Here is a 27,139-nt window from a genome sequence, read left to right on the forward strand (position 1 = left end):
ACAACAGGTTTGAGGAGCTTAACATGAGCTTCAGGATCCAATATGCAGAAAGTGTCCAAATTCAGGAGTACAGAGCTCCTAGTTCCTTTTCTTCTTTTTGTTAGATAAGTAGTCAGTCTAGGAGCAGTTGTTTAAAACTATAATAGTCAATTTATGCTCTGCAAAAGAATGTTTTTACATATAGTAAACACAGTATAGCAGGACTACTATTCATTTTGCTGCTCTACCTTCTTGAGAGGATAGCCAGAAAGAGAGACCTTAGGGCATGTCCATACATGCCTCTGGCAGCATTGTGCTGTTACAGTGAGAGATCCTGAGAGTTGTGCTTAAAACTCAGCTCTGGATTCGTTTCTGCCTTTTGCAACCTGAATCTCTTGCTCAAGAATAGGGTATGATCTATGAAAAAATAAGGTCATGTCTTATAGCATTAGTGATTTATTTTAGTATATACGGCGTCCAGCCAAGTCAGAAATAAAGCCTATGTTCATGTGATTTGAAGAGGTTTTTGAGAGACTTTTTTCCCAAGTTGACAGTGCTCAGGATTAAAAAAATAAATTAGTATTTCAAAATGTGCTCTAATTGATGAAATACTACTAAAATAATTGTAAAATCTTTAAGCCTCATGCTTTAAAATGTTCTTTATTAATGTGTTCTGGAAATGTTAAAACACTCAAAAAACTAAAACCCCATAGACAATGCCTGTGTGATTGGCAAGTTAAATGGACCATTGTATTAAGATACACAACTAAGTGAGAAAAAGCTTTCTTTTTTTGTTTTTTTCTTTTTTTTCTTTTTTTTTGGCTACCTCTTAGCCTGGTAAGCAATTTCAGTAGGCAGGGGGGTGAGTCCTGTATTCCGTTGGCTTTGATAAAGGTAGATGTGTGCATAACTGACTCAAGGAAGATTAATAACAAGATTATGTATGGCTATCCTTAAAGTTAAGGTGTTAATAGCTGCTGTCACTTACAGACTTACCATGATAATTATTTTCAATTATTATTGAAATAATAATTATTTCAATGGCGCACAGACTCTTGCTGCAATTTTTAACAGAAAATAAATAATCTAATGTCAGCATCCTTAAACTGTGGTTGTAGGGCACCTCTTCTGCTGGGTTCTGTAGCTCCTCTGGAGAGTTTGAGGCATTTGTAAGTCAGAAAAATTAGAAAATTATACTACTGCACATTGAAAGAGGCTGTAAGTAATGAGGGGGCGAAACTGTGTTTTCATAATGAAACAGACAGGAGCCACTATCAAACAGGTAGGATCTCTTTTGGCACTGCCTGTGGAGGCATATCTGTATGGTCTAAGTGGTTTTCATTGACAATAACACAAAATATTAATCATAGCAATGCCCAAGGCTGTGGCATTGTCTGGAAACTGTCACGGGCACCTGTGCGAAACATGAAGTATCCAAAAGCAAGAGGAAAGTCCCAGGTAAGGGGTGAGGGATTGGAGTCAGTTGGCTTCTGGTAGCAAAACCTGTCAACTGCTGCACTCCTTCCGGCCCCTGTACTGTTCCTGGTGGCCTCTGGGGACCGCAGGCTGTGGCAGGGCAATGGAGAGTGCGGTGGTGGCACCGAGAACCAGTGAAACCATCTTCACCGTGGTGAGGGTTGCTTAGTTAAACAGCAGAAACAGGGGGAGATAGGAAGTGTTAAGCGCTTCTGTTGGGACCAGTTTTCCTACCAGTGAGCTGCTTCCTTTCATTTTTCTCCCACGTTCAGGGAAGCTGGACCTTCTGTGCGTCCTTCACAAATGGAAAATTGAACAAAAGAAATTCTGATGTCTACTGAAAGAAACAACTCTAAAATGCCTGTTGTTGGCTAACTCTCTAATGGCAGGCATCACCATACTACTCTGTTAATTAGATCCTGAAAACTTTATTTTTGAAGATGTGTCTGCAGTGTGGTATGATGTGATTACATGAGGGGACATGTAAATTGAAATGTTGGACACTTGTAGATTTGAAAGTATTGCTATCTACTTGAAGATGTCCCTCCCCACGGCAGAGGGGTTGGACTAGATGGCCTTTAAAGGTCCCTTCTAATCCAAACTATTCTATGATTCTATGAGTAGTTTCTTAAAAAAAGCTAGTGAAAGACTAAAATATAGTTGCAGCATTAAACGTATCTGGCAGGTGAGATTTACATCTTTCAATAATCTATGCTCGTACCTTCAGTAGTTTCTGACCTCCCAGACTTTGCCATCTTCTACTTCTGTGTTTGTTGCTGGCCATCTTTCATAGCCACTGGCATTAGGAAGTGGTTTGTTTTACATATGAGGCATGACAGCTAGCATGTTTAAGTAAACCAGGTTTGGATGCTGCTTGGAGTCTGGAAATGGGAAATTTCAGAACTGCTGAAAAACACAAGCAATTCTTGTTATTTTTCCGAAGGACAGTAATGTTTCTCAGATATTAGCTGTGTTTTGTATGATGTGCATGTGCAGTGGAAGTGCTTTTTGAGCCAGAAAAAAAGAAAGTAGTTTTGAGATACTATCTCAGCCTTCAGATTTTTTGGGTAATGACTTGGGTATATGATTCTGGAAAATAACAAAAACCCTTTTAACCTGCTTTCCATTTATTCCAGGAACAGCATTGTACTAAATCATAAGGCGACTGTGAGGTTGCAATGCCTGTGATATAAGCCACAGTCTGAATTTCCTAAAGCAGGTGCTTTGAATTGTTCTTCTGTAAGATGAAAAAGATTTCTAGGTTATTGCTGAAAAGAGACAGAGCCTTTTGCTATCTCCTGCCTCAAAATAGATTTCAGGTTTAATTTAATAGCTCAGATGTCAGATATGACCGCATTTTATGGAAATATTCTTATTGTAACCTACATCCTTTCTTCTCTTTTCCCTTCCCTTGTGTTCAGAACTGCTTTTTGGAGGAGGTTACATGAAGCTGTTTTGTGCTCTTTATATGATGTGAGGCTTCAAAGAAGACTACTGAAAGAGAAAAGCAATTTCTATTTGGAAGAGCAGTGCAGTGGCCTTGTGCTAATGGCACACTTGAACATTACTTGATGACAGTGAAGAAAATCTAATGGCCTCAAAAGCTCCTGCTTTTTCTTGACTTAACTCTTAGCTGCATTGAAGTTTATGCCATCTGTAACAGAGCGAGCTAATATACAGACAGTTTGGAAATGACTGTTCAAATACCAGGAATTGTTTTAGGGTTTTGTAGAGAATAGGAGAAGAAACAAGGAAAGCAATGCAATGAAACGCTACATAGAAAAAGGCATATCTGCTCTGTCTTAATTCTGCAGCTGAAATGTTGGGATAAAAGACTTGCAGTCTTACTTGAAGTGTGTATTGCATCCAGAAAATGAAAAAAAAAAAAAAAAAACAAACCCAATTCCTGAATTTATTGCTGTAAAACCAATTGTTTGTTTATTGTTTTTGTTTTATGCAAAACCTAAAGTATATACAAAGAGGTGGTGCTTAACACTTTGGTTAAAACTCTATTCAATGCTAGTAATTTTTGCTGTAATTGGATATTGAAAGCATCTAACCCTGTCTGATGCTAACTGAATTGTTTGGGATTGCTACCCATTTTTTATCAACCACAAGGGAGGCTTTTCCTGGTTTAGGTTAAACAGGTATTTTTTCTATCCTTTCTAAAAAACGATTAACAGTAGTCTGTCAAATCATGGTTGCATCTATACACAAAGATAATGTTATATGATGATGCACAGGCTTAGACGCTGAACAAGGTTTCACAGGTACCTATGTATTATTGAAATATTTTCATTAATGATCTTGAGAACAGTTTTAAGAAATAAGCTGATGTAATCCACGTATACCCCTCCTCCTCATGTAAAAACATCTATACCTTTTTTCAGTTAAATAATCATGAAAATAGTGGTCATCTGCTTCACAGTTTTTCTCCTTGGTACAGCATGCAAATGCTACCTGGTATAGCAGATTGCCTCAAATAAGTATTTTGCCTTGAAAAAAGTATTGAAATATAAAATGAGAGACAAGTTTTATGGTGACATTAAATATCTGTCATATGAATTCAAGTAAAACAAATTGTTAGAAGCGCATTAATCCTCTTGTTATTTTCCAGAGAAAAGCATTACCTTTTGCTGCTTGTCTTGTATCGCTTATGTGGTTTGTCCATCATTACTGTGGTACTGACACAAAAGTATGAAAAAGAAAGGTATTTTAGGTTTTCTAAAATTAGTTGCTGGAAAACCTTGACATCACAAAAAGTAAACAGGCCTGGCCCTGTTAAAATTTCTTTTAAGCTGTCTTTAGTCTTGTGTTGGCAATGTGATGGAGTGTATAACTAATAGTTCTATGGTCATTTCAAGTTCAGATCAAGCTCAGGTGTCTTTCCTTCTCCCATTCCCTAACATCTCATTTGACCTGTATCTCTCTGTGGCCCTGCAGTTTGTAGTGGATTGGATTTCCCACTTATCTTTCACCTTCTTTCATTTTTTCCCCCTCCCTCTTTCTTTATTCTATTGCCATTTCTCTTGCCCCCCAAAAAAGTTTATTTCTTCTCTGTGTAGTCTACCTTCTTTTTTCTGTTTCTTCCTACCTAACTATTCTTTGTTTAATATCTTCTTCAGGTATTAACATTGTATTCTCTCTCCATTAACTTTAATTCACCTGCCTTTCCGTTTTTCTTGGTTTTTTTCCTCTATTTTTATGGAGCCCCTTGGTTCTACAGCTACACTTAGTCATGGCATTAAAGTGGCTGTGGGAAACAATATTGCTGTCAGAGGGGAAGGCATCAGCGCAGCAGGTGTAGCAGTGCAGGAGCGCAATGTCATGGGAACCCACGCACAGCGGTGGTGGTAGAGTTCTTCACTATTCAAGAATTTAAACTTTGCTATTGACCTAAGCATTCCTATGACCAAGCTCTTGAGCTCACTTGCTTGAAATTAATTACATATCTAGAGGCCCAAGTTTTGGGAACCTCGCTAATGGATACGATAACTAGCTTTACATTCTGTTCCCTGTCTTCTCACTGGAGAACAATAGTTGGTTTTGCTCATAAAATTGTTACAGTCTTTCTGTGTACTTGAATTAATTTGACACGTTATTTAAAGTTCTAGATGTTAACCAAGTTGGCATCAGTGCTTTTATTTTCGGAAGACTTTGGGTAATCCTCTGGTACCCAAAATCTTGGGTAAGATTTTGACTTTCTTGCATGGAATGAACATATTCCATTTACTTTTCTTCTTCCGTATTCCTGTTTAAAAGCATGTTTTAATGACCCTTTGATATAAAGCTGTGAAGCAGGTGTGTATTTTCCAGCTTTGTGTCTTTGTGATAATAAGAGTAGGGAAATGTTGATCTCCTTATCCTCTCTCAATATTCTTCTGCATAGCCTTACATATACACACACACACACGAAAATCCATCATCAACAAAAACTTTGATTTGAGATTGATTCCAAGTATCATCTAGTAAGTCAGTCAAGGAAGGATGGGATCACATTTTTCCCAATTTGCAATAAATCAGCATTGGCTACGATTCCATCTTCTGCTGTCATTCAAACTCTTTGAACTAGAAATACTCCTCTAGCTTTTATTTTGTTATCATTTCCTCTCTGTACTATATCCCACTTAAAAGAGTGAAGAAAGGTTAGTTATCATACAGTTGAAAAAACAAGTCTGAGTAAAGTAATCGTGAAAACTATACGTAGAATTTAGGCTTTAGCTTGTTCTGCGCAGGGAACTTGTTAGGCTACCCTCAGCGTGAGCTCGAGTCCTTTGCTTTGAAGGGCAACTGGAGGAGTCTCAGAATCTGCTAGCAAACCATGTGGATTTTGCATAGTTAATCTAGGTGATTGTCACCTGCAGCAAAGCATCTATCTTAGCTGCATCTGAAATGTAGGTTTCTTACAAAAGTGCTGTCAGTGGTCGTGCACTCAGTCTGCCTGTGTCTGAGGAAAGGGCTCATGGTCTTCAGGGAGAGAGGGTGTTTGTATTCAGATGTAACGAGAAAAACATCTTATGTTTTTTATCAATTGCTTGTCCTTTTTGAGAGTTGTGGGATGAGCACTGGAGGATGCCAGTGCTCTGGTGATTTAGTATGCATGCTTACAGTAAAACTAGCAACGTTCAGTTAAATTACCCAGATACTAACATATACTCTACTCATGTAGATTCAGGTAGGCTTGAAAGACTTCCAAACCTAGTTCAAGGATGGAGGCTCAGAGTCAGTAGACTTTGAGTTCACTCTGTAGTGTAGACATACCGTGGAGGTTTAGGTTCCAGTTCAGGGCAGAAGGAAGCATCTAAAACGCATGATTTGATTTCAGCTGTACTTGAACTTTAGTGTATCAGAAGGAAGGAATGGTGCTGTAAGTAGGAAGAGAGGTACAAACCTGGATTTTGTTATAAATGCACATTAACAAAGTATATTTCATTCCTTAAATATGGCATGTTCTTTGTATTATTTTTCCTCTGTATTCTGGCATTTTATGAACATAAAATAGTTTTCATCCAAAAGATGGATAAATCCATCCAAAGATGGATAAAATAAATTATCCATCCTTCCATGCATTTTTTGAGGGAAAGGCTCCCGCTTGAGAGTCTTGTATGGCAACCATCTTCTTTAGAATTTACTTCATCATTTCAAATTTTGGCGAGATTCCAACGTCAAAAAAATCATCTTTCCAAGAAGCTGTAGCTTCTTCCTGTAATTATAGTGACTCTATTTGATTTGCAGTATCTGAAGTGTAAGAGGCTTATGGGGCCAATGGTGAATTTAAGTTTTGGTATCTCATGATCCATCAGGATAAAAATGGAGGGTTTATATCTCCTTAAAGGAACGGGAGCATTACAATTTCTTTGTGATAAATTTGGCATTTTCTAATATCACTGAAAGCAACTTAAGAGGTTGATCTTTAAAGATGACATTTTAGTTCATATAAATGCTGCTTTAGGTCATGTTTAATTTTCCTTTCACCCTTTCCTCATACAATCATGGTAGTCATACCTAGTCATCTAGCCTTATAGAAAAAAAGATAGATATGCAAGTAGTTCACAAAGGTCTTTAAAACACAGCATGAGATTTTTTTTTCCAAAATATATTTCTGAGAAATTTTATATATGTAGCACGCATAAGAGAGGTGTTGTGATAAAACACTTCAGGTTGCAAATACAAGCAGTCATGCTGACAAATCCTTTATTTCCTACTGTCATGTGTTTTTCAGGAAAAAATACCTATGTGTTCTTACTGCTGCTCATTTTTGCATCTCCTTTAATATTTCTCGCATCATTTATGAGGCATGTGTATGGCAAATTATGCTCCTTCATGTTTTTATTTTTACAAGCTTATTTTTTATATAAAAGGCCTGCTTGGTACAAAACCTTACAAGACATAAGCCATCACTGTTTCACGTTGCAAACCCCAACCTTATTTTCCACAGAACATTTGCAGAAAATGTGTAATATAAAGCTAAAAATATGAACCGTTTGTAAGTCCTGTGCAGGAACAGACATTAAATACCAATTCACGTGTCAGACAGACAGTGGCAGCTGCTTTGTAATGTATGGCACAATCCCATATTAAATCAAATGGCAAGTGTGCAATTTGACAGATACTGTCATCAGTGCAAACATTATTAAACTCATTAAAGAGCTTGCTTTTAATTTTTTATTTAAAGTACATATATTTGGCTTGCAGAGCCTTTCTCAGTCAGAGCCTACAGCAGCAAGTACTACTTCTCCAGGTTTTTTGCCTAACAAAGCCTGATGTGTTTCTGGCTGTTCCTCAGGGGCAGTGCTGCGATGTTTATGGCTTCCCCTGCACATCGCGTGTTAGGGTCTGTGACCAGAAATTCCATTTGAGAGCACATCGCTCTGGATAGCACTCAGTGGTCTTTTCATTTTGATTGATGGCTCTGGTTTTGCACCATCTGGCTTCTGATAGGCTGCATTAATCATATTCCGAACTAAGAAAATTTAGACAGGTTTTTTTAATAAGTACACGTATGTGGAAAAGAAAAGTGCATGTATATATGTGTTTATGTATTTAATTCCTATAGGTTCCAGTCATACAAAAGAGAGCAACATTCCTGTCATACAGTTTGTGTTGGGATAAATAGGTGTCTCAATAAATCTCTACTTACGAATGCCCGTATTTTGATTTTATCCTACTGTTTTAACTTTAATCTGTTTTGCTTTCTATCAGCTGTTTATAGTGACTGCCTATATTGACATTGTTTTCTGTTAAGAGCAATGGACTTGTCTAAAGCATTTGAGTTGCATCTTAACTGTTTTAAGTAAACCTTAAAATTTCTCTTTTTGCTGCTTCAGTGGTATGCTGAAGTTCCTTGCTTCTTTGTAAACATAGCTTGAGATAACGGTTTCTGAGAGAAAACATCATCAGGTTTTAAATTCTGTATGTGTAGAACATCTTAAAATTGTCATATTTAAATTCACATCTTGGGGAAAATTTAAGAATCTTAATTATACATACAATATACAAAAGTCAGTAATCAGCCATATTGAGGGCTTCTGACAGAGTTTGACAATAGCGTGTTTAAGGTATTGTATTGGTGGATTAGCAAAATTAATAGTCTCCCAATACGTATGTAGGAATTAATCAGCCAACATGCAGCTGTTAAGTGTTCCAGATTTTGTTCGGATTTCTAATGTACAAGTAGGCAGTTATCTATACTCTTTCTCATTAGGTTGCTTTCATTCTATGATATTTTACAATATGACTTAAGGGAAAAATTTGTCCTATGGTATACCCTGTCACATTGAAGCCATGACCTGGATGTTAGGTTTCAGAAGCCACTTAATCTTCACCTTTTAAATTTTCAAAGACCATGGGATGAGAAGCTGCCCTGGATTCCCTTCCACCTATACTGCTATGGATATAACACTCCATGAAATGGTGGGCAGACAGCAATACTTTATACTCTTAGTAAGAAATCCAACATTTACTGGTCACACTGGGTGTGTTTTCCTAGGTGTTCCTCACCAATCAAATGGTGTGGAAGTATCACAGCCACCAATTTTTCATTGACAGCTATAAATTGCGTTATTGTTGGGGTTTTTTGTGGCTTTTTGTTTCTTGTTTTTACTTTTTTGCCCTATTTTCTCTCACTTTTTCTGAATATTCTCATTAGTAGAGCTTGCAGGTACTTTGGAATCTTTTTTTTTTTAATTTATTATTCCCTCTGCTTTGCTTGTGAAAATACCTTAAGAATGAGGTACAGAAGAATTCCATGTATAACTTAGCAGGAAGGTGGAGCAACATTCGTCCATAATCCCACCAACTAAAGCAAAACTTCCTGTTCTAATTTTATTTCTGCCAGGCTTGATGATGTCTCTCTGTAGAGTAGATGAGGTTTATTTCGAGACATCTGGCATGAATTCTTTATAATTTAAAGCTGTATTTAGGGTTCAAAACTAATGGCGTGTTAGAAAGTTGTTTGACATACTACAGCAAGAAACAGTTCTTGAGGAAGATTTTAGAAAATTCAATCACTATATTTAATAAAGATATAAAGCTCTTTAAGGTCTGGTACTGTGCAGGTGCTGAGAGCACCCTGCCTCTCATTTGTTCGGTTCCACAGTTTTCTGCAAAACTTTGCTTTTTCTGTTGTCTTCCTCTAACGCGTTCATGTTTTCTTGTACATTTATTTTAAAGACAAGGCTTGTTTGTTTGTTTACAGTCTCACAGTTTTTTAAAATAGACATCTGTGGTTGAGAGAATCATAATTCACCAATAATCTGTGTTAAATTAAGTATAGATGCTGAAAATTAGGATAAACAAAACCTGCTTAATCGTTATTACAAAAGCACCATCTTCATTTGTGTGCCAAGGAGGATTTTAAAAAGATCTTCACGGCCACACTACTGATCAGACTGTGCCCAGTGTTGAGTTACAGTTCTCTAGTAAATCAACAACTGATCTTGAGTAATTTTGCCTCTATCTCCCAGATATAGAACTCCCACCTTATTTTGCCTGAATCATTGTAATTATTGTTTACCTCCGAGACATTATGGAAGTTAAAAAGTTAAAGTCTTGCCAACAGGCATAATCAGTATCTTCTCCTAAGCTCCCTGTTGACTATTCATAAAAGCCTGGATCCTCAAGCTCGGAAGGAGCCTTCAGTACACGCATACCGCTCCCCGGTGTTCTCATTATCCAGCTTAGAATAGCAGCATCAGCATACAGGCTTGTGGAAGCTGGAGCAGCCCAATATGTCGTTGGTAGCAAAGGTCTACAGTGAAAACAACAGTTGTTTATAGTAGCATTCTGGAAAGGATCCTCTGAACTTTGTGAGATATGAACAAGATATATCCACTACTGTATTACACTTCAAAACATGGAGAAAAAGGTAAAATATATTTGCAAGTGTCTTCCTGAGAACTGAAAAATCATTGATATTGTCATTTAAACACTGGCATGTAGTGTCAAAGGGTGAGTTCAGGGCCTGCAGGATGGTTAATGGAAATCCCTAAAAAGCGAAACATTTATATCGTGGATCTCCTTTCATCTCTTTCCAAAGTTGTACATGTCAGCTTAGGAAAATTGCCCACACCAACTTGTCACCAGTAGATACAGACTACTGGTGTTTTCATCTGACGACTTTCAGTAAGCAGCTCAATATGAAGAAACTTTATATTATCATATTTTCTGAAATGCAAGGCCTGTCTACGCTTTTCAACTAAACAACTCCAGTCAATCTTAGTCCATGCAGGTTTAATGACTTAGCTTCTTGAAGTCAATGCCAGTCAATTAATTCTGTAGAAATATGCCCTGCATTGCTGTAGTGATGCTGCCTGTTATCTTATCTCAACTCCACTGTGGTTTTTGTTTCTGTTTCAATATGGAGAACAGAGAGAGTTGAATTTTGGGTTGTATTTTTGGACTGAATTTTTGTTACTTTCTTTTTTGGTTTTATTGTCACTCCCTATGTTGAAAGAAATGTAAGGAGTAAATACTTCTAAATTTGTTAAGGTTTACCAGCTTCTATATGCATATTCCATTTTTTTGAAGCTTTCCAATAACAAATCAGCAAATAGGATGACTAAACCTTTTAACAGACTCCTTTCCAGAGCTGTTTAATATACTACTATCTGGTTTTGCTGTTATACTGATTATTAGTAACATTGTATCAAAGGATAATGTCAATTTATTGTAGGATGTTTGGGTTTTGAAAACAGATACCATCGGTAGTTATTTTTAAAAATTCTGCTTGTTTGTATTTAAAAACAAATTTTCTACAGGTTTTCATATGAATAATAATCTGGGAGAGTATACATGTGAAGATTTTTTAAATTCTTTCAAAGGATTCCTACTTTTGTGAGACTACATACAGGGTTTTGGTGCATTTAAACTCCTTTATAAATACTGTCTTTGAGTAATTCCTTTTCTTGTGATGCGTGTAATTTTAAGGGGAAGGAGAGCCCTTTATCGATTGTATTCTGTGGGTATGTAGCATATATTCCTCTGTTAATGGTTGGCAACACTGTGCCAACAGTTGGTTGTGTACACTGGCCAACCTCTGTGCGTCTGGTAAGAAATTGGGCCTGTACATCAAAACATTTCATGGAAGTAGGGAAAGTGAAAGTACTTACTGAAAGTACATTACCTTTGGAATGCCTCATATCTGTATCAAAGTAATACGATTATTCATATTGGAAATACGATAATGTTATTGCCAAGAAAGCTATTTTGTCTTTAGTGGTAGATAATATGCCATTATATCACAAGCATATACGTCATTTCTGTTGAGAATGCTCTCAAAATTATCTTTAGAAAGAGACCTGCTGTGCTTTGGTGTATTTTTTTCCTTCACTACAATTTACCATGGTTCTAAGAACATAATTCCATGAACATAATTCCATAGAGCCAATGAGAAGAGAAAGTTAATTACCAATTAATATCTGTGTGTGTGTATTGTGGTGGCAGTTGTGATTTTTGAGGAACAGTCTCGTCTTTCAGAATCTTGCCAAAATTCCAGTTCCACTAAAATATTTGAAATAAGGTATCAGCCTGTTTTCTTCTGGAAAGTAAGATAACTTTTGACTTCTAAGCTGAGGCCTATTGTTGTGGTTTAACCCGGCACGCAGCCACTCACTCACTCCCCATCTCCCCAGTGGGATGGGGGAAAGAATCGGGGGGAAGTAAAATTCGTGTATTGAGATAAAGACAGTTTAATAGAACAGAAAAGGAAGGGAAAATAATAATAATAATAATAATGATAGAATATACAGAGTGAGTGATGCACAATGCAATTGCTCACCACCTGCCGATCGATGCCCAAGCAGCGATCCCCCTCCTCCACCAACCCCCAGTTTATGTACTGAGCATGACGTCGTATGATATGGAATACCCCGTTGGTCAGTTGGGTCAGCTGTCCTGGCTATGCTCCCTCCCAGCTTCTTGTGCACCTGGCAGAGCATGGGAAGCTGAAAAGTCCTTGACTATGTAAGCACTACTTAGCAACAACTAAAACATCAGTGTGTCAACGTTATTCTCGTACTAAATCCAAAACACAGCACTACACCAGCTAGTAGGAAGAAAATTAACTCTACCCCAGCCAAAACCGTGACACCTATAAATTATGCAGAATTAAAAATCACTAGCAGCTGATTTGTGGGGAAAAAGGAATTTGCATTCTATAGGAAAAATGTCAGGCATGTGGGGATGTATGAATGTAAGGTGCAGACTTGGCTGATACGTATTTGTGTGTCTAAGTCAAATACCAGTCAGAAGTTATTGTTCTGCTGTATTTCCTCAGCAGCGAACAACAAAGTGACAACTGCTGTGGTACTCAGGCACCATCTGTCTTGTGAACCCTGCCATTCTGTTGTTGCCTGAATATGATAAATTTTACCTTATTTCTCCAAGAAAATAAAAATAGTACTTAGTCTATGGTTCAAAAGCTGGATAAATTCCAAGTGAGGCTCTGTTAGTAGTGATATCCCTTGTCTCTGGGGGTGTAAATTTGGGCTTACACCTAAGTGTGTGTATATAAATATTACAGATTTATTGCTATGTGTGCTGTGCTGTGCTATGCCACAAATACAAGTCTGTATACAAACATGCTATATAACAAAAAATCTTTTTAACAAGCACAGTAATTTGTATCCACATTAAAGTAATTATTTTTAACTTACATATCTACAATTGAAGACTTTAAAGGTATTCTAATAATCGGGGGGGTGAGGAGGGATGAAGGTGGACTTTTATTTGTTTCAGTATTTTGAACTCCTCTTTGCTGGTGGTATGTCGTGGACAGTGCCCGTAAGTATTTTTATTTTAATTTCAGCATGGTGAGATTTGAAACTACTGGATAATTTTTCAAGTGCAACCTTCTGTTTTCTTCCATGTAAACAAAATTGATTTAGGATAGACTACTTTTTTCCAGAATATCCAGTGAAGTAGTATTTTTCTGGCTGTCTTACTGCTGCTTTTTCCACTTTCAAACATTTTCCTCATCTTCAGTTTTGTTATTGTTTAATTGTACTCATGGTCTCAGCCCCTGAATTATTATGCTGCACCACTTTCATGGTTTAATACATTGGACAGCAGCAAAAGTACCTGAAAGCCAGCTGGCTCTGTGCACAGCTTTGTCTTACGAAGAGCCTAATGAATAGGCACTTAAAAATTGTAACCAAAAATCTGCACGTCTCTGCAGGAACTTGAAGCACCTGCTTCACTTTTTAATTTTAGCATTTTTATAAAGTCTACACATTCATAGTCTTTCTGTCAGAAATATAGGATCTCCAACATTAATTAAAGATCACATTGTGCCTTGAGAAAAGGTGACCTCATGTAGAAGACTTAATTATTTTTAAACACTTTATTTTAAGAAAGTGATACCCACACTGAAACTGTTTGCAGTGAGCATGCATAATGAAAGCAGTGTGTGAAGCCATGAATCCCAATTATATGGTACTTGGTTTTATGTACCAAATGACAGCAACTCTATCTAAGAACTGAACACAAGCTATCTTAAGAAATTAGATACCCTATATGTAAAGCAAAGAAAGCTTTTGTAATGGCAGAAATATACAAGATGGGGCATCATTACCTTCATTACTTTTTTCAGTCACTTAGAATTTTTTGCTGAAAATTTTGTGAATACTTTTTCATCTTGAAAGTGTCTGTTTAGTATAATGAAGTATTTTTCTTAGGCAACAGAAAGAAGTCCTTTATTGTTCCTGAAAATTTAAAAAAAGATTATAAGAATTTCATGCAGGAATTGCTGGGGGAGCAGATTGTTTTGAAGGACAAGCAGGTATGTTCTCAGATGTGATTTTCTTGCTCTACACGCTCAGTTCTGTATCTATCTACAATAGATGCTGTTTGCAGTGGAGCAGGGAGCGTGAGAGAGACGTAGAGATGGTGCAGGGCTCTTTCTGGAACTCCATAAAAAGGCCCGACAAAAAATGGCTAAATAAAATAGCCACTTTACTAAGATAGAATAAAAAAAGGGGTAGAGATAGTGAGTGAATCTCATATCCCTTCTGATGCTGAGAACCACACGTTCATGCAGCATCGGACAGAGCCCAGATGGGTTTTCCCACAGCATGCTGCAGACATCCCGACCATGGAGAGGCTCCCTATGGGATCCAGAAAGGAGCAAAAATTGCTCCTTTAAGTCACTTAGATCTCTTGTTTTAAAAAACACAAAAGGGTCTTGCCACCTTTTACTGCTTTTCCTTTAAAGTTTTCTACAGAGTAGAACTTGTTCCTATATATGTTATATGCTGACTCTGCTCTCAACGAAATATTCCAGGTACGGAAACCCTAGAAAAAGTGCTAGTGACAAAAGGAGCAGTGTTACAAATGCAATCAGTAAAAAAAAAAAAAAAAAGGGAAGAACAAAATCCCACAAAACCGTTGTAGTCGATAATAAACACATATGACTTTTTTTAATGTCTGGGCCCTCTCCTCAAAAAGTGTTGTGAATTGGGAAATGCCCTTGTAAATGGTGCGACTCTTATAAACATTGTTTACAAATACCAAGGTGAATGTGCCTTCAGATATACCTCAAGAGACTTATATATGAGAAAACCAGCAAATGAAGAAACAAATGCCTAAAAAAAGAAAAAGCAGTCCTACCAGACTCAATGTCTGCTTCACTTGAGGAAAGACATAAATATTGTTTGCCACATAACACTGAAAAATGTGTGATGAATGAAGCAACTGTAAAACCTTCATTGTTCCTTCAGCTAAAACAAACAGAATGTGTAATTAGTTGGCTGTTTCTGCCTAATCCTAAATCTCAGGAAGATTACATGCCATTTGAATCATCATCTACCTGTTTTTTACAGGCATATTTAGGTTGTTGCAAATCATCTCCATGTTTGCATGCACCAAATCTCTGCAAAGCAAGAGAAGACAATTAACACTACCCTGACAAGCTGCATTTAGACAGTTAAAGGGGAGCTTCCTGCTGTGCTTGTATTTCATTGACTTAAAGCCATACCAGTGATTTCCAGATGTTTATGGCATTTTTGTCACAGCCTTCAGCTACACTTGGTTTTATAGATGAATCTCAGTACTAATTTTGGTTTTTGTTTTGTTTTTTATTCCTACTTGATCAGGCAGTTAATCCATTGTAATTTGTGTCTTCTGAAGTAAAATTCACTTGCAGTTAACTGCAGTACATAAGGTAAAATTGTTTGGTTTTATATTTGCAAGGTAAAATTAAAGATAAAGTCTTTTTGTGGATGCGCAGTAAATTATTGATTTTATTTCTGTGTCAGAATGAGAGAAAGATTGCATTAGAACTAATATGATGTGAAATCTTATTTTAACTGGATAGGACTCTTGAATGAGAAAACCTTTAAAGACATTGCTTGGGTTTTTTTTCTTTTTATGTAAAACTTCCATGAAGGTCCATTTTCATCTTCTGCACCATCTTGTCCAAGTTTAACTGTTGTGTATTTTAATGAGTAGTCAGACCTCTGCTGCCTCAGAAGAGCCCAGGGTAGTTCACTGACCTTTCATAAATCTCATGCAGAGAACATATGAACACAGCACTGTCCTGATTGTTTTTACAAATGCAGTGTCATGGCAGAGGAAGTTTGTTGAAGTCATGTGTCAAATCTCAAATATGCAGGTCAAAGCCATAGTTCTGAGTTTGGACACAGTTGTCTGATAAGCTCAGCTAAATGCCACTGTGGAGTTGCAGATCACTGTAGAGGACACATGAAGTACTCCTCTTTCTACACATTTCTACAGGAAAAAAATCTTGGATGGAGAATATGGTAAAGTCCATCAAAGCCAGTGAAGTTCCTATCTGTAGAACCAGTGTTAAATAAGCCTCATCCTGGTCAGGCCATGTGCCTTGTGCTGTTCTGGAAAGCTCTCTGGCTAAAGATAACTTCAGAGTTCGTAGAGACAGTCTGTATGCAGAGATAATGTCTTTTATTAGACAAATTGCTACTGTTAGATAAACCAGACAAACTCTCAGGCTGTTGAAAGCTCCTCTGTTTCTCCCAACTATATCAGCTAATCTCATTTTATTTAAAAAATAAATAGTTTACCCTATGAACTTTGCTTTTCTTTGTATCCTTAGACGATTGTGGCTGCACCACCACTATTTTAAAATCAACAGGATAGGGTATTGCTACCCATTTCATTTACTCAATGTTCTGAGCCATCTTGGATTTCCTGAGCTATGCTATAGCTTAAGATGACAAAACTGAGTCTTAGAGGAACAAGGGGGATTCTCTGATTCCTACCTTGCTGCTTTCTTATGAAGTACTGAAGTACAGCATATACAATCAACTTCAGAATTTTTTTGTAGCTTTTTTTCTTTCCTTTTCTATTTGTAGTAGTGAAGGGAAGAACTACTGCACTTGTGGCTGACAAGGAGGAAGAGAGTAGTGCGTAAGTTGTGCAAGGCTGAGGTTGGACAGTGGGTCAGACAATTAAGAAGAAGGTGGCATAACCAGAGGAAAACATTTAGAAGCAAGTGGAAACAGAAAGACTAACCAAAAAAAGCATCTTAATTCGGTATTTTCTCAAAGGGATATTTGGATTATATTTATTTGATTAGTATTGTGATTTATAGATGTAACTGGCACTTTTTTCCCTAATAGAAGCAACTCTATCTCTTGTCATACATAGCATCTCCTACAATCAAGTACAATTAAGCTGGTCTCAGATTTGCATATTATGAAGTTGTACGGTTTTATTCAAGCCAACAAAAAGACGTCTCTCTTACTAGGCTAGAGCATTATTTGAGCTAATCTGCCTGCTTGAGTACATTAATGTTTTGCATATGGTTCTAAGAGATACGTGCAGCTGGGTGGCATATTTCTGAATTATTGGAATGATTCATGGCACTGGTTTCCGTGTAGTCACCTTTTCCTTCTTTAATAAATGAATACAGCCTCAACTCAGTAGAAAGCCAGGCTTTCTTTGCACTGCAGCGTAAGTATTGTTTGTTCTTTATAGAAAAGATCAAAGGATATATAATTTTTTTAAATAGCAGCAGGAACCACAGACCATAACTCATTGAAATTACTTTCCCCCCTTTTTAATCTTAGAACTATACTATTGTGGAGTATTTATTGTTTTATTGTGGAATATAGATGTCACTGACTGCAGTTATGTTGATTCAGTATGGCCTTCTGTATATATTTTTCAGAACTACAAATGATTGCATTTAATTAAAACCCACACGTTAGACCAGATGCTCTTTTAAATGGAAAAACTCATAATATGGGCAAGGAAGCCTCCCTGTGTTTCTGTGTAGGGAATTTTCCTCCCAGGAAATGAGAAGGAGTGGTATAAATACACAGGTGGTATTCTGAAAGCTAAGAGGTACCTAAAAAAGCTTGCTTTGGTTTTAGCAGCCTCCTCCCAGACTTCTGTAAAAATGTCTGCTTTCCCCATGGAGCGGGGTTTTACTGTGTCATGGAAAAATCCCGACTGTTGCGCTGGCAGCAGCTTCCTCTTGGTGTCTGTTGAAGAAATAGGTGCAGGTACTTAGAATATAACATGATGGGAGATACACACAGGTCATGAAGCGTGGGACTCAGTGTTACAGGGAACAAAGTCAGCAATCGGCTTCCATATTTCCTTGTTCTTTTTTATTACCGTATCCTGCCCTTGCTAGCTTCTTTCTTGGGCATTAGTAGAAGGAAGTATGAACAAGGGAGCAAAATTAAGAACTTTTCCTGAAGCTCAACTTGTCTTTTATCAGCTGATGGAAGCTGGAGGACTGAGCTCTTGTTGTCAAGCTCGTGGGACTGCTCATGCATTGGTGACTGGAGGGTCTGGAAAGACGTGTGTTTTCCAGGCAGAGTCAGCACCCTGCAGTGCTGCTTTTTGCTCTGGCCATAATGATAATGCTCCATATTTGTCATTCCCGTATGCCTACTGCAGCCGGCCATCTCTCTCCCCTTCACCGAACAGATAAAGCACGTTTTGTAAATCCCTGTGGGCCATCCAATTCCTATGTTACAGGTAAGGAGGGAAAAAATTAAACTCTCCTTTATTTAAATTTAGGATATATTTCCTGCTTTGAATTAATCTTCCAAGTACTCTCTTGTAAACCTTTTACTCCTCCCATACTTTATGATTTCTCATCTGACCTCTTTATCTTCTGCCTTTTGTGCTAAAAAAGACATTTCTTCTGTCCAAACCCCCCTATTTTATTTTCAGAAGTTATGCTTAAGGAAGGAATAAGAAAAATGCTTTTCCTCCCCCAGGTTATTCCCATGCTTTAGTGCCAATAATATCCTCCTACACTCCTGTTTTGTGTGAAATTATCATGTTGGCATTGGGTCAAAGAAGATAGAAACTCTCAAAAGGGGGGTGGGTGGTAGGGAATGCAGTTTCTAAATAGTGTTCCCTCCCCCCCAGTTTGGAAATGATACTAGCATGTGCATTGGAGGATATGTCCAGGGCTAGAAAACAGGTCTGTTATTTAAATCATATTGAAAAATATGGAAACAACTTGGCCTGATTTACCTTTTTTTTTTTCCTTGGAGTAGAAACCATATGTTTTATCTTCGGTGTGTTCTCTCATACTTGCCAACTTCTGAAGCTGTAAAGGTGAGAGTTTAGGGTGATTACCTAGGACATTCAGTGCTTTAGTTTGGTTTCAAAAGACACTTTTAAGCAGATCACATGAGAAATGTTAAAAAAGGGTTGGAGGAGGGACTTGTCCTTGAATACGTGTAATAGATATATACTCCTTTCCCCATTGTTTCCACAAATAATACACAAAAGAAATGTGATACTGCTAACATAGGTCAATTTTTTGTGTCCTGCACTCCTGGCAGGAGAGCAACGAGAGCGAGAGTCCCACGATTCTGTATGCTGGAGGCTGAGGATCTTCCCTTAAGATTCCCATCTCTTTCATCTACCTCTCCTCAAAAACCTCCTCTTACCCTCTTAGAGTTGAGGATAAGAGAGAAGAGGAGGAAGAAAGAAGTGGGATGGACACACTGGGGAAGTGGAAAGAGCGAGCCAGAATAGTAAGCAAAATTCTGCATCAGAAGATTGCTTTCAAAAAAGTACTGCTGGGCTTCAAGTTAGCAAATCCTCTCTGGACTGAAACTCAGGAGACTGCAACCTTACTTGTGTCCCCAGCACTGCTCTGTGTAGAAACTTGAGTGAATTTCTTGCCATTCTTGCACCTTTGCTTCCCATATTAACAGTCTGTATTTGTTGGAAATTTTCCTCCAAGGAAAGGAGGCCTTGCTTTATATCCACCCAGTTCTTGCAAGGCACAAGGAGGAAGCAAATGTGACCTCAGCTGCTCATCCCTGTTAACTTGGTCACTTATTTCTACTAACAGTAAAAAAATGAGGTAAATTTCATGGAATTGTTGGGATTTGTACCTTTGGATCCAAGTGTTTCCAGGGCATTGTGCATTTGTTTAAAATAATAGTGGTAACACTCTCCATAGGGGATTTTGAATGAAAGTGGTTATTAATGGTGTGGTGGTGCAATGGTATTAATCTCCCTCAAATCATATTTCTTAAAAGTTAGCTATATTGGCTTAGAGCTCAGACTACCATTGGTTACCCAGTGCTGTCCTGCTGCCCAAGATGACATGAACCATCAGAGCTGAGTTGGATTTACACATTTTATATCTTAAGGTCTTGCCCTGACTACAAAAAGTTATCGTCCTAAGGTCTTAACTCAGTTCAGCCATGTTCTTTGTGAATAGATGTCAACATGCAGAACACTATAGCAGTTAGATGTATCAAATGCAAGGGACTGGAACAATCATATCATAACAATAATTCTTCTAAATAAAAAGGGTTGATTGAATTGGTAAGAGAGGTGGTACTGGAGCGGTCAAAGTCAGTCTTCTGACACTGCAGTTAGGTTCGGAAAAAGAAAGTGATTTTAATGAGAGTCAAATCTCACCTCATTTTTCTCATGTACTTTCAGGAATTATTTTGATAGTCAGCAGTGCTGGACTGCTGAAGCTGTTCTTTCTTAACCTTCTGGTGAATGCAGTATAACTCTAATGCCTAGCACAGTTGCATTTGCAGCTGCATGATACCATGATTTTTTCTGAGGTGAAGAATGCTCTTGGTTTTTTTATTTGCAACATCAACAGGGGCAGTTGTTTAATAGGTGAAATTTGTAAGTCTGTATAACATGCCTTTTTAGTATTGTTGTCTTTTCATTGTTATTTTTGTTGTCTGTATAATATGGGGCTGACAGTACAGACGGCAGGAGCTCTCAATTAGCCTTGAGGTCAGGCATCTAGACAAAAAATCTTGACACATTCCTTTATCGTTTCACCCCAATCTTAAAAGGGCAGTTCATTTCTCATCTGTATTTAATACCTTGTTTCTTCTAGGAGACACGTAAAGATAATCTTATTTTACAGCAGTATTGAATTGGGTTTATGATCAGGATTGGTGTCAATGCTCCTAAAAGACCTATTTCTTCGGGGTGCAAAGTATCATTTTATTAAGCTTTGTGCCTGAATGATAATTTTGTTGCTGTATTAAACCAGTGTTAACTAGCCTTTCTACTGCTGTATGATGGACAAAGCTTCATTCTGATCAAATCTTAAAATGGTAGATGTGGCTAATGGACAGCTGAAGGCCTGTGTTTTGTTTACAAAATAGGTGCAAAATAGTTTTTTTCGGATCTCCCGTCTGGTATGTCTCAACCTGTTTGAGCCACCCTAAGTGGGCTTTTGCATCTAAGCTTCTGCTTATCCACCAGTTGGATAGAGTCGCTTTGGACTTTGTTTAGGATGTCAGTGCTTTTTTTTCCCCATTACCACCATCCTCATAGCATAAGTGGGAGTATGATTCTATGCTTATGACAATGTATTTTCAGGATTTTTGGCAAACCAAGAACATAGCAACACAGTGTGTTTTTAAAAAGTTCTGAGATCTGAAAAAATATGATCTCTCTTTTTAATTTAAAAATGGTGGCCATTTTTGCAATTTAATACTAAAGTTTAAGCAGAGTATTTTAACTGCTAATCAAGTGAATTAATTCTGGGGTGAATGAGGATGGCACAGCAGATCTACTGTTGTGATTTGTCTATCCTTTGAAAGAAGAAATATTTCTAAAATACATCAGAAAGCAGTATGTATCTGTGAACATCACTGTACAGGTTTGTATCTTTCATAGTTCATTACTTCCATATTCTCACATGGAGAAAGTACAGCACTGGAATTTGAAATTACTTCCTGAAGGGGACAGTCCTAAAGGGATTGCTCTGACACATGAAGACTTTCATGGAAAAAAACCCAAAACATTCCGACACAGCAGGATTTAAAGGAACTACACCGAGGGGATGATTACTTGTTTTGTATGTAGGAATATGTTCTAACCACATCTTCCAGAGGTTTTTTCCTATTATGCTAATTCTTTGCAATCTAGTGTTAATGACTGAAATACTACTTTTTTCACCCCAGTGTGCTCTCTCACTTGTTAGGAATTGGCACTTGTTTTCGTATTTTTTATAAAGGGTGAAAAGAATTAATATACTCTCAGGAAGTATGTGAATAAACAGTGCTCCAAAATAGTCATTTTATGAGAGTTACAGGAAGCATTTAAAATGTCATATATGGAGTTGGATTGCTATGATCCAAAGTCTGCAGGGACCAGGACATTGCTAGTACCGTTATTTTCATAAAATCGTTCTCATATTTTTAAGAAAAAATGTTCAACTAATTTATTCTTCTCATATAAGGTCATCTAGACAGGTAAATTTAATGGCTGTTTCCTGATTAAGAGAGAGTAAGAAGTTCTTAATTGAGGAATAGATAAAAAGCAAGCTAATTAACTCCAGATACATTTGTTTAGCAGCATCCAAACAGCCATTTCTAAGATGAACTTGGGTTACTCATCTTTTGAGCTTTTAATCATATTTTTAGATTGCATTTTTTACACCATCTGTACTACAAAAATGACTGTAATTTCTGTCACAGTTGGAAGCATCAGTTAATAAATGTTTTCTATTTTGATCTAGGGAGGTGTTTGAATTGAGGGAAAAAATATTCTTAAACTAATTAGGTTAATTTGCAGTGGGTTGAGGGGAGAATACAGTGGGAATGGTTTATTCCTATCCCTACCTGGTTTTCTTCCAACTATCACCTTACTCTTTCTTATTTAAATACTGTCCCAAATTAAGCCGTAGCTCCAGCCTCTGACCTTCTGTAAATTGCTGTATGTATTGGGAAACCACTGGCAGTGCATCCATGCTCTGTCACTCTATTTACAAGATATTTAGCAGTTCGAACTATCTACTAGAGCTTAGGATCAAGCAGGATCAGAGCCACTAATGCAGAGCACTGTTGACAGTGGCCTGTAGAGTCTACATTCATAACTCATTGCGGTAGGGAATGAAAATAATATAGTAAGTTGTGTTATGGCTAACTGACTGTTCAAAAATTGCTTTTGGTGAGGAAAATCTTCTACTGTGCAAATGTATGGACTAGAATAAAAACAGTCTATGTGCAAAGCATGTACAATGTATAGAGAATTTACACATCTATGTGTAATCAGTATTACAGATACCATATACTAGTAATACTAACTAAGCATTCTTCAGGATGCTCTATGAATTTAATCTAATTTCTGTGACAGACATAGGGAATATGGATTCCCAACAGGCAGGTAGTATTAAGATCAATTAAGCGTATTAATATTTTGCTATCCTGATTTATTCATTCATAGAATGTTGTTAGCAAACTTCAGTTTTCATTGTATAGATACCATTTTATGCTTTTGCATATTCTCATTTTATTTACTTGTACTATTTAGTATTTCTATTTTCTGCATAGTTTAGTGGGAAGCTATGTGTTTCAGTCTAATCTTATTGTTACTCTGAAGAACTGAGATTTTTCCTGTGATGTCTGAAATATCTTGCAGTGGAGACAGTGGAGTTTCTTTGTTTAGTAAGAGGTTCACACTTCCACAAGATTTTTTTTTGAGGGTTTTTTGCTTTGTCCAAGTTATTAGCATGTTCACAGTTTACAATCAGGTTAGCTAGGGAATACTGGCAATTACCCTGATACCTTGCCAGACCTTTACTGATGTTGGATAAAGCAGTGAATGTAGTGACTTTAAAATAGAAAATGAGATTGAAACAAAAGTAAAAATAATTTGCCAGCATTTCCCAGTGGATTTTATAGTAGATGGTAAGGTTTGTAGAAAAAAGGGAGAAGAGAGAAAAGAAACATCTTGAGAAGTGGTTTGCAATGGTAAATTTTAACTCTGGGGTTTTTTTTACAGTGCTAGTCAAAGGACTCTTTCATGTAACAGTAATTATTTTAAAATATAGATAATTTTGAAAATTATCTGATACACCTATTACATTCTTAATATGTATTTATGTATATTTTACTCTTGCTTGAATGACGAATTGCTCTATTCTTTGGAGCAGAAGTGATAAGGTTTTATTAATGAAGGAAAACAGCCCAAGGTCATCTGCCAAAGCCCATTTTTCATCTTCATAAATAAAAGAATTTGGTAGCCATTAGATAACTCAACAACTGTGAAACCATTGAATTATATTTCACAATGATAATTTTAGTCATATGTGTTGCTCAGAACAATCTTTGTGTGTTCTTTTATTTTTAATCCTGCAGAATATTTAAGATTCATCTTAAATCTGTGCAAGACAGTAACAGTACACAAAGCTCACTGTAAGGATTCTTGATAACAGTCAGACTTTCAGGAAAAAGTATTTTTTCATATTTGGATCTCCTCCGTACCACATGCATGGAGACTTGACTCTTAAATACTTCTGTTCACATGACTACCAAGAGATGCCTTGCAGGTCATTGGTAGTTCATAGGCACTGCTTGGAAATGCTAGATTGAACTCAAAAGAAAGTAGAAAAGTTGTAGCATCTGTAATGTGAATGTTAAGGCCCTAAAAAGTATTTATGTTCGTTCATCCTTTCTGAACTCTAGTGAAGATGAAGCATTTAAGTAGTAGTTAAGCATGTGAATATGTTCCCGAGTCCGTGTTTTGGTGTTGCTGAACCTTCAGTTGATGCTGGTGTTGGGATTTGATGAATAAAAAATACATAAATAAAATATACCGCATACTTATATCCATTTTCTATAACAGCTCTTCATTTTTAAGACTGTTTCTTGATTCTTCTAAGCAATCATATTGATGACTGTTTTCTTTCGCTATCAAGTTGAGTTCACTAGCTCTGTCTGAAAAAACAGTCGGTTCCAGGAATGCAGCATCTGTTTAGGCTACATCTACAGCCCTGATTTTCTTATTGCTACTAAAATCACAATTATCAAGTTTCCGTACACTGATTTTAGCCATTAAAGTTGTTTTGCTGTAATGGCAATGACATGTTTTGTTTCCTCAGCCATAAGCATGCTTTTATGGATCGTTTCCTATTGTTCAGTAATGAAATAGTGTCAAGTCAGAGCATTGAGGTGGAGTCTAGAGTATTTGCCAATTAATTTCCAGAATGGCCAGCATGGCTACTGTCCTGCAAAAGAGTCTGCTGACTTAACAGCGTTCATTTTAATTGCGTAAATGTGAGAGATGTTAATTAATGCAGCGTTAATGGTGAGAAATCAAGTCTGCAAAAGAAGACATTCCAGAATTATGGATTTTGTTGCCATATTAAGGAGACTATATTCTTCTAATATACATGATGTCAATCACATAAGCAACAATTTTGAAAGATTTGATGTTAAGAAGAACAATGGTAATTTTTCCTGTAATAGATCTGTGTACATACCTTATGAACATCAGAACTTAATAGAGAACAGTGACCACAGGTACATTTTTGCAGATTTACAAGCTGGACAAAACCAGGGACCATTGTTCCAGTTACGTCTCTGAAGCTTCTCAGTGTTCTCAAACGATGATTTGGATTCTCTTTAGTCTTTCTATTTTTCTTTCACTTGTGTAAATTGCAAAAGTGAATTTCAGTTGTGTGAGGTTAGTCTGAAGACTGGTACTCACTTTGAGGTGCTTTTACATTTGTTAGCGTGTTCAACTTGTAAAATAAACCCACAAGGCAAAATCTGTACAATGCCTATCGATGTAAAACTGTGAGTGTGTTAGGCATGCATAGAGGTAACTTTTGGTTCCTGAGCTACTTACTTTCCAGCAGGTTCCCCAAACCTACTTAAAAGTGAGTATGTTTCTCTAATGAAAAAATGAAGTGGGTTATACTGGCCAGTTAGTGCATTCAGGGGTAGTTCATAAATCTTGCAAGTTTTCAGAGTGCCTTTCTGTGCCACCAGATTTGTGTCATTTTGAGAGATACAAGTTAATCTCTTAAAGACCATATTTAGCAGTAAAGCTGTAAGTTTTGAGTAAGTACGATGAAGTTAAATCTTTTTAGGAATACCATATATATTAAATTGGGATGTTAATCACAAGCTTACAGATCAGTCACAGCAGTTACATACTTGTTAACTCCGGTTTCCTGAAGATTAAAAAAAAAAACCCTTTAGAACTCTGCAGTTGACAGCATAAATTTCTATTGAAGGAATGCAGTGACATTTGTTAGAAGTGTCACATTCTCCATCCTTCATAGTCCTAAAAAAAAAAAAGATGTATCTTCATATCCTCACATCTCAGTTATTGATTTGTCAGTGACACAATCAGCACAGTAATGTCTTAGCACCTTTTCTCCCCTGCATTTTGTATATGGCTGTTCTAAAAATTATTTTTAAGTAATATTGAATGCCTTGTACAGTATGGGATTAAGGGGAAAAATTGTAAATTTTACTGCTGGTGGCTTTTTGTTTGTTTGCTTTGGAGTGGATTTTTTTTTTTCCAAGCATGTTTCAGGCCAGTGCTTCTGTCGCTTAAAGAATGAGCATGTGACTGACAGGAAACTATTTGGGAAGTGATGTGCAGTCTTAGAGTAATATGACATTTTATGAGCAGCTTGACTGTTTTCATTACTTGGATTTATACTTTTATTTCTGTGTGCTGAGGAATAAGTGAGCAAGGCAGCTGTGGGAAATAGAAAAGCTGTCAGGATGAAGTTGATAGGACAGCCTTGAAATTATGCCATTGTGTCTAATAAGACATTATGGCTGTTATCTTTAAACCCTTTAAATATAAAATCTGATAGAGCAGCTTTGATCATTGTTTCAAGCTACGCGATTTGGTAGGGTTTGTAACGGGTTCATCTGAAATATTCAGGAAAACTTGCAACAAAATTTTAAGAATCTTAAATGCCCATTCTGGCCATTTATGTTATTTCCTAATTAGAGCTATTTTATTACTAGCGACAGTGGGAGATAGTACTTCTAAGGTTTTTTGTTTGTTTTTTAACCTCAGCAACAATTTAATGGCAGATCAAGGTTTTAATGTAAATATTTTGAGGCAGACTGTTGCGCTTCTAATTATGAACCATGCTCTTTTTCACTTGCAGGCTTAAATACTCCTTTTTTGTTGCTTCACTCTTACGAGCTTCATTTGTCGTGGCAGCACAGTAGTTCTCATTTTTGCATGTCTAAGAATTGAAGCACCCATGTGCCTTTCAGTCATTCCCGACTCCGATTCCCCTCCTTAGTTCTGTAAGGGACCCTTCTGTGTGAAAACCTCAAAGGCTCAGGTATCAGAGGTTTGCAGTCTTGGTTCCTCTAGCAAACTGACAGCTTCGTAGTTGGGCGCCATTCACTCATTGAGCAGTTTTCATAATCTGTCAAGTGAAACTAGGAATGATCATAAAGTACACGATTTCTCACTATAAATG

General features: G+C 37.0%; 1 protein-coding gene across 13 annotated transcripts in view; it reads left to right on the plus strand.

Moving 5' to 3' along the window:
- The window catches only part of CDKAL1 (CDKAL1 threonylcarbamoyladenosine tRNA methylthiotransferase), a 434,025-nt gene that overhangs the window by 341,008 nt on the left and 65,878 nt on the right, over positions 1-27,139 (plus strand). The window contains exon 16 of one of the 13 annotated variants that reach the window (XM_075142832.1): positions 24,036-24,087. The exons of the other annotated variants lie outside the window; for them this stretch is intronic. Coding sequence (XP_074998933.1) covers positions 24,036-24,044 — 9 coding nt within the window. The 3' untranslated portion in view covers positions 24,045-24,087. Of the gene's footprint in view, positions 1-24,035; positions 24,088-27,139 lie in introns of those variants that run through there. 13 annotated transcript variants of the gene reach the window in all.

The sequence above is a fragment of the Calonectris borealis genome, chromosome 2, assembly GCF_964195595.1.
Source record: "Calonectris borealis chromosome 2, bCalBor7.hap1.2, whole genome shotgun sequence".
Lineage (NCBI taxonomy): Eukaryota > Metazoa > Chordata > Aves > Procellariiformes > Procellariidae > Calonectris > Calonectris borealis.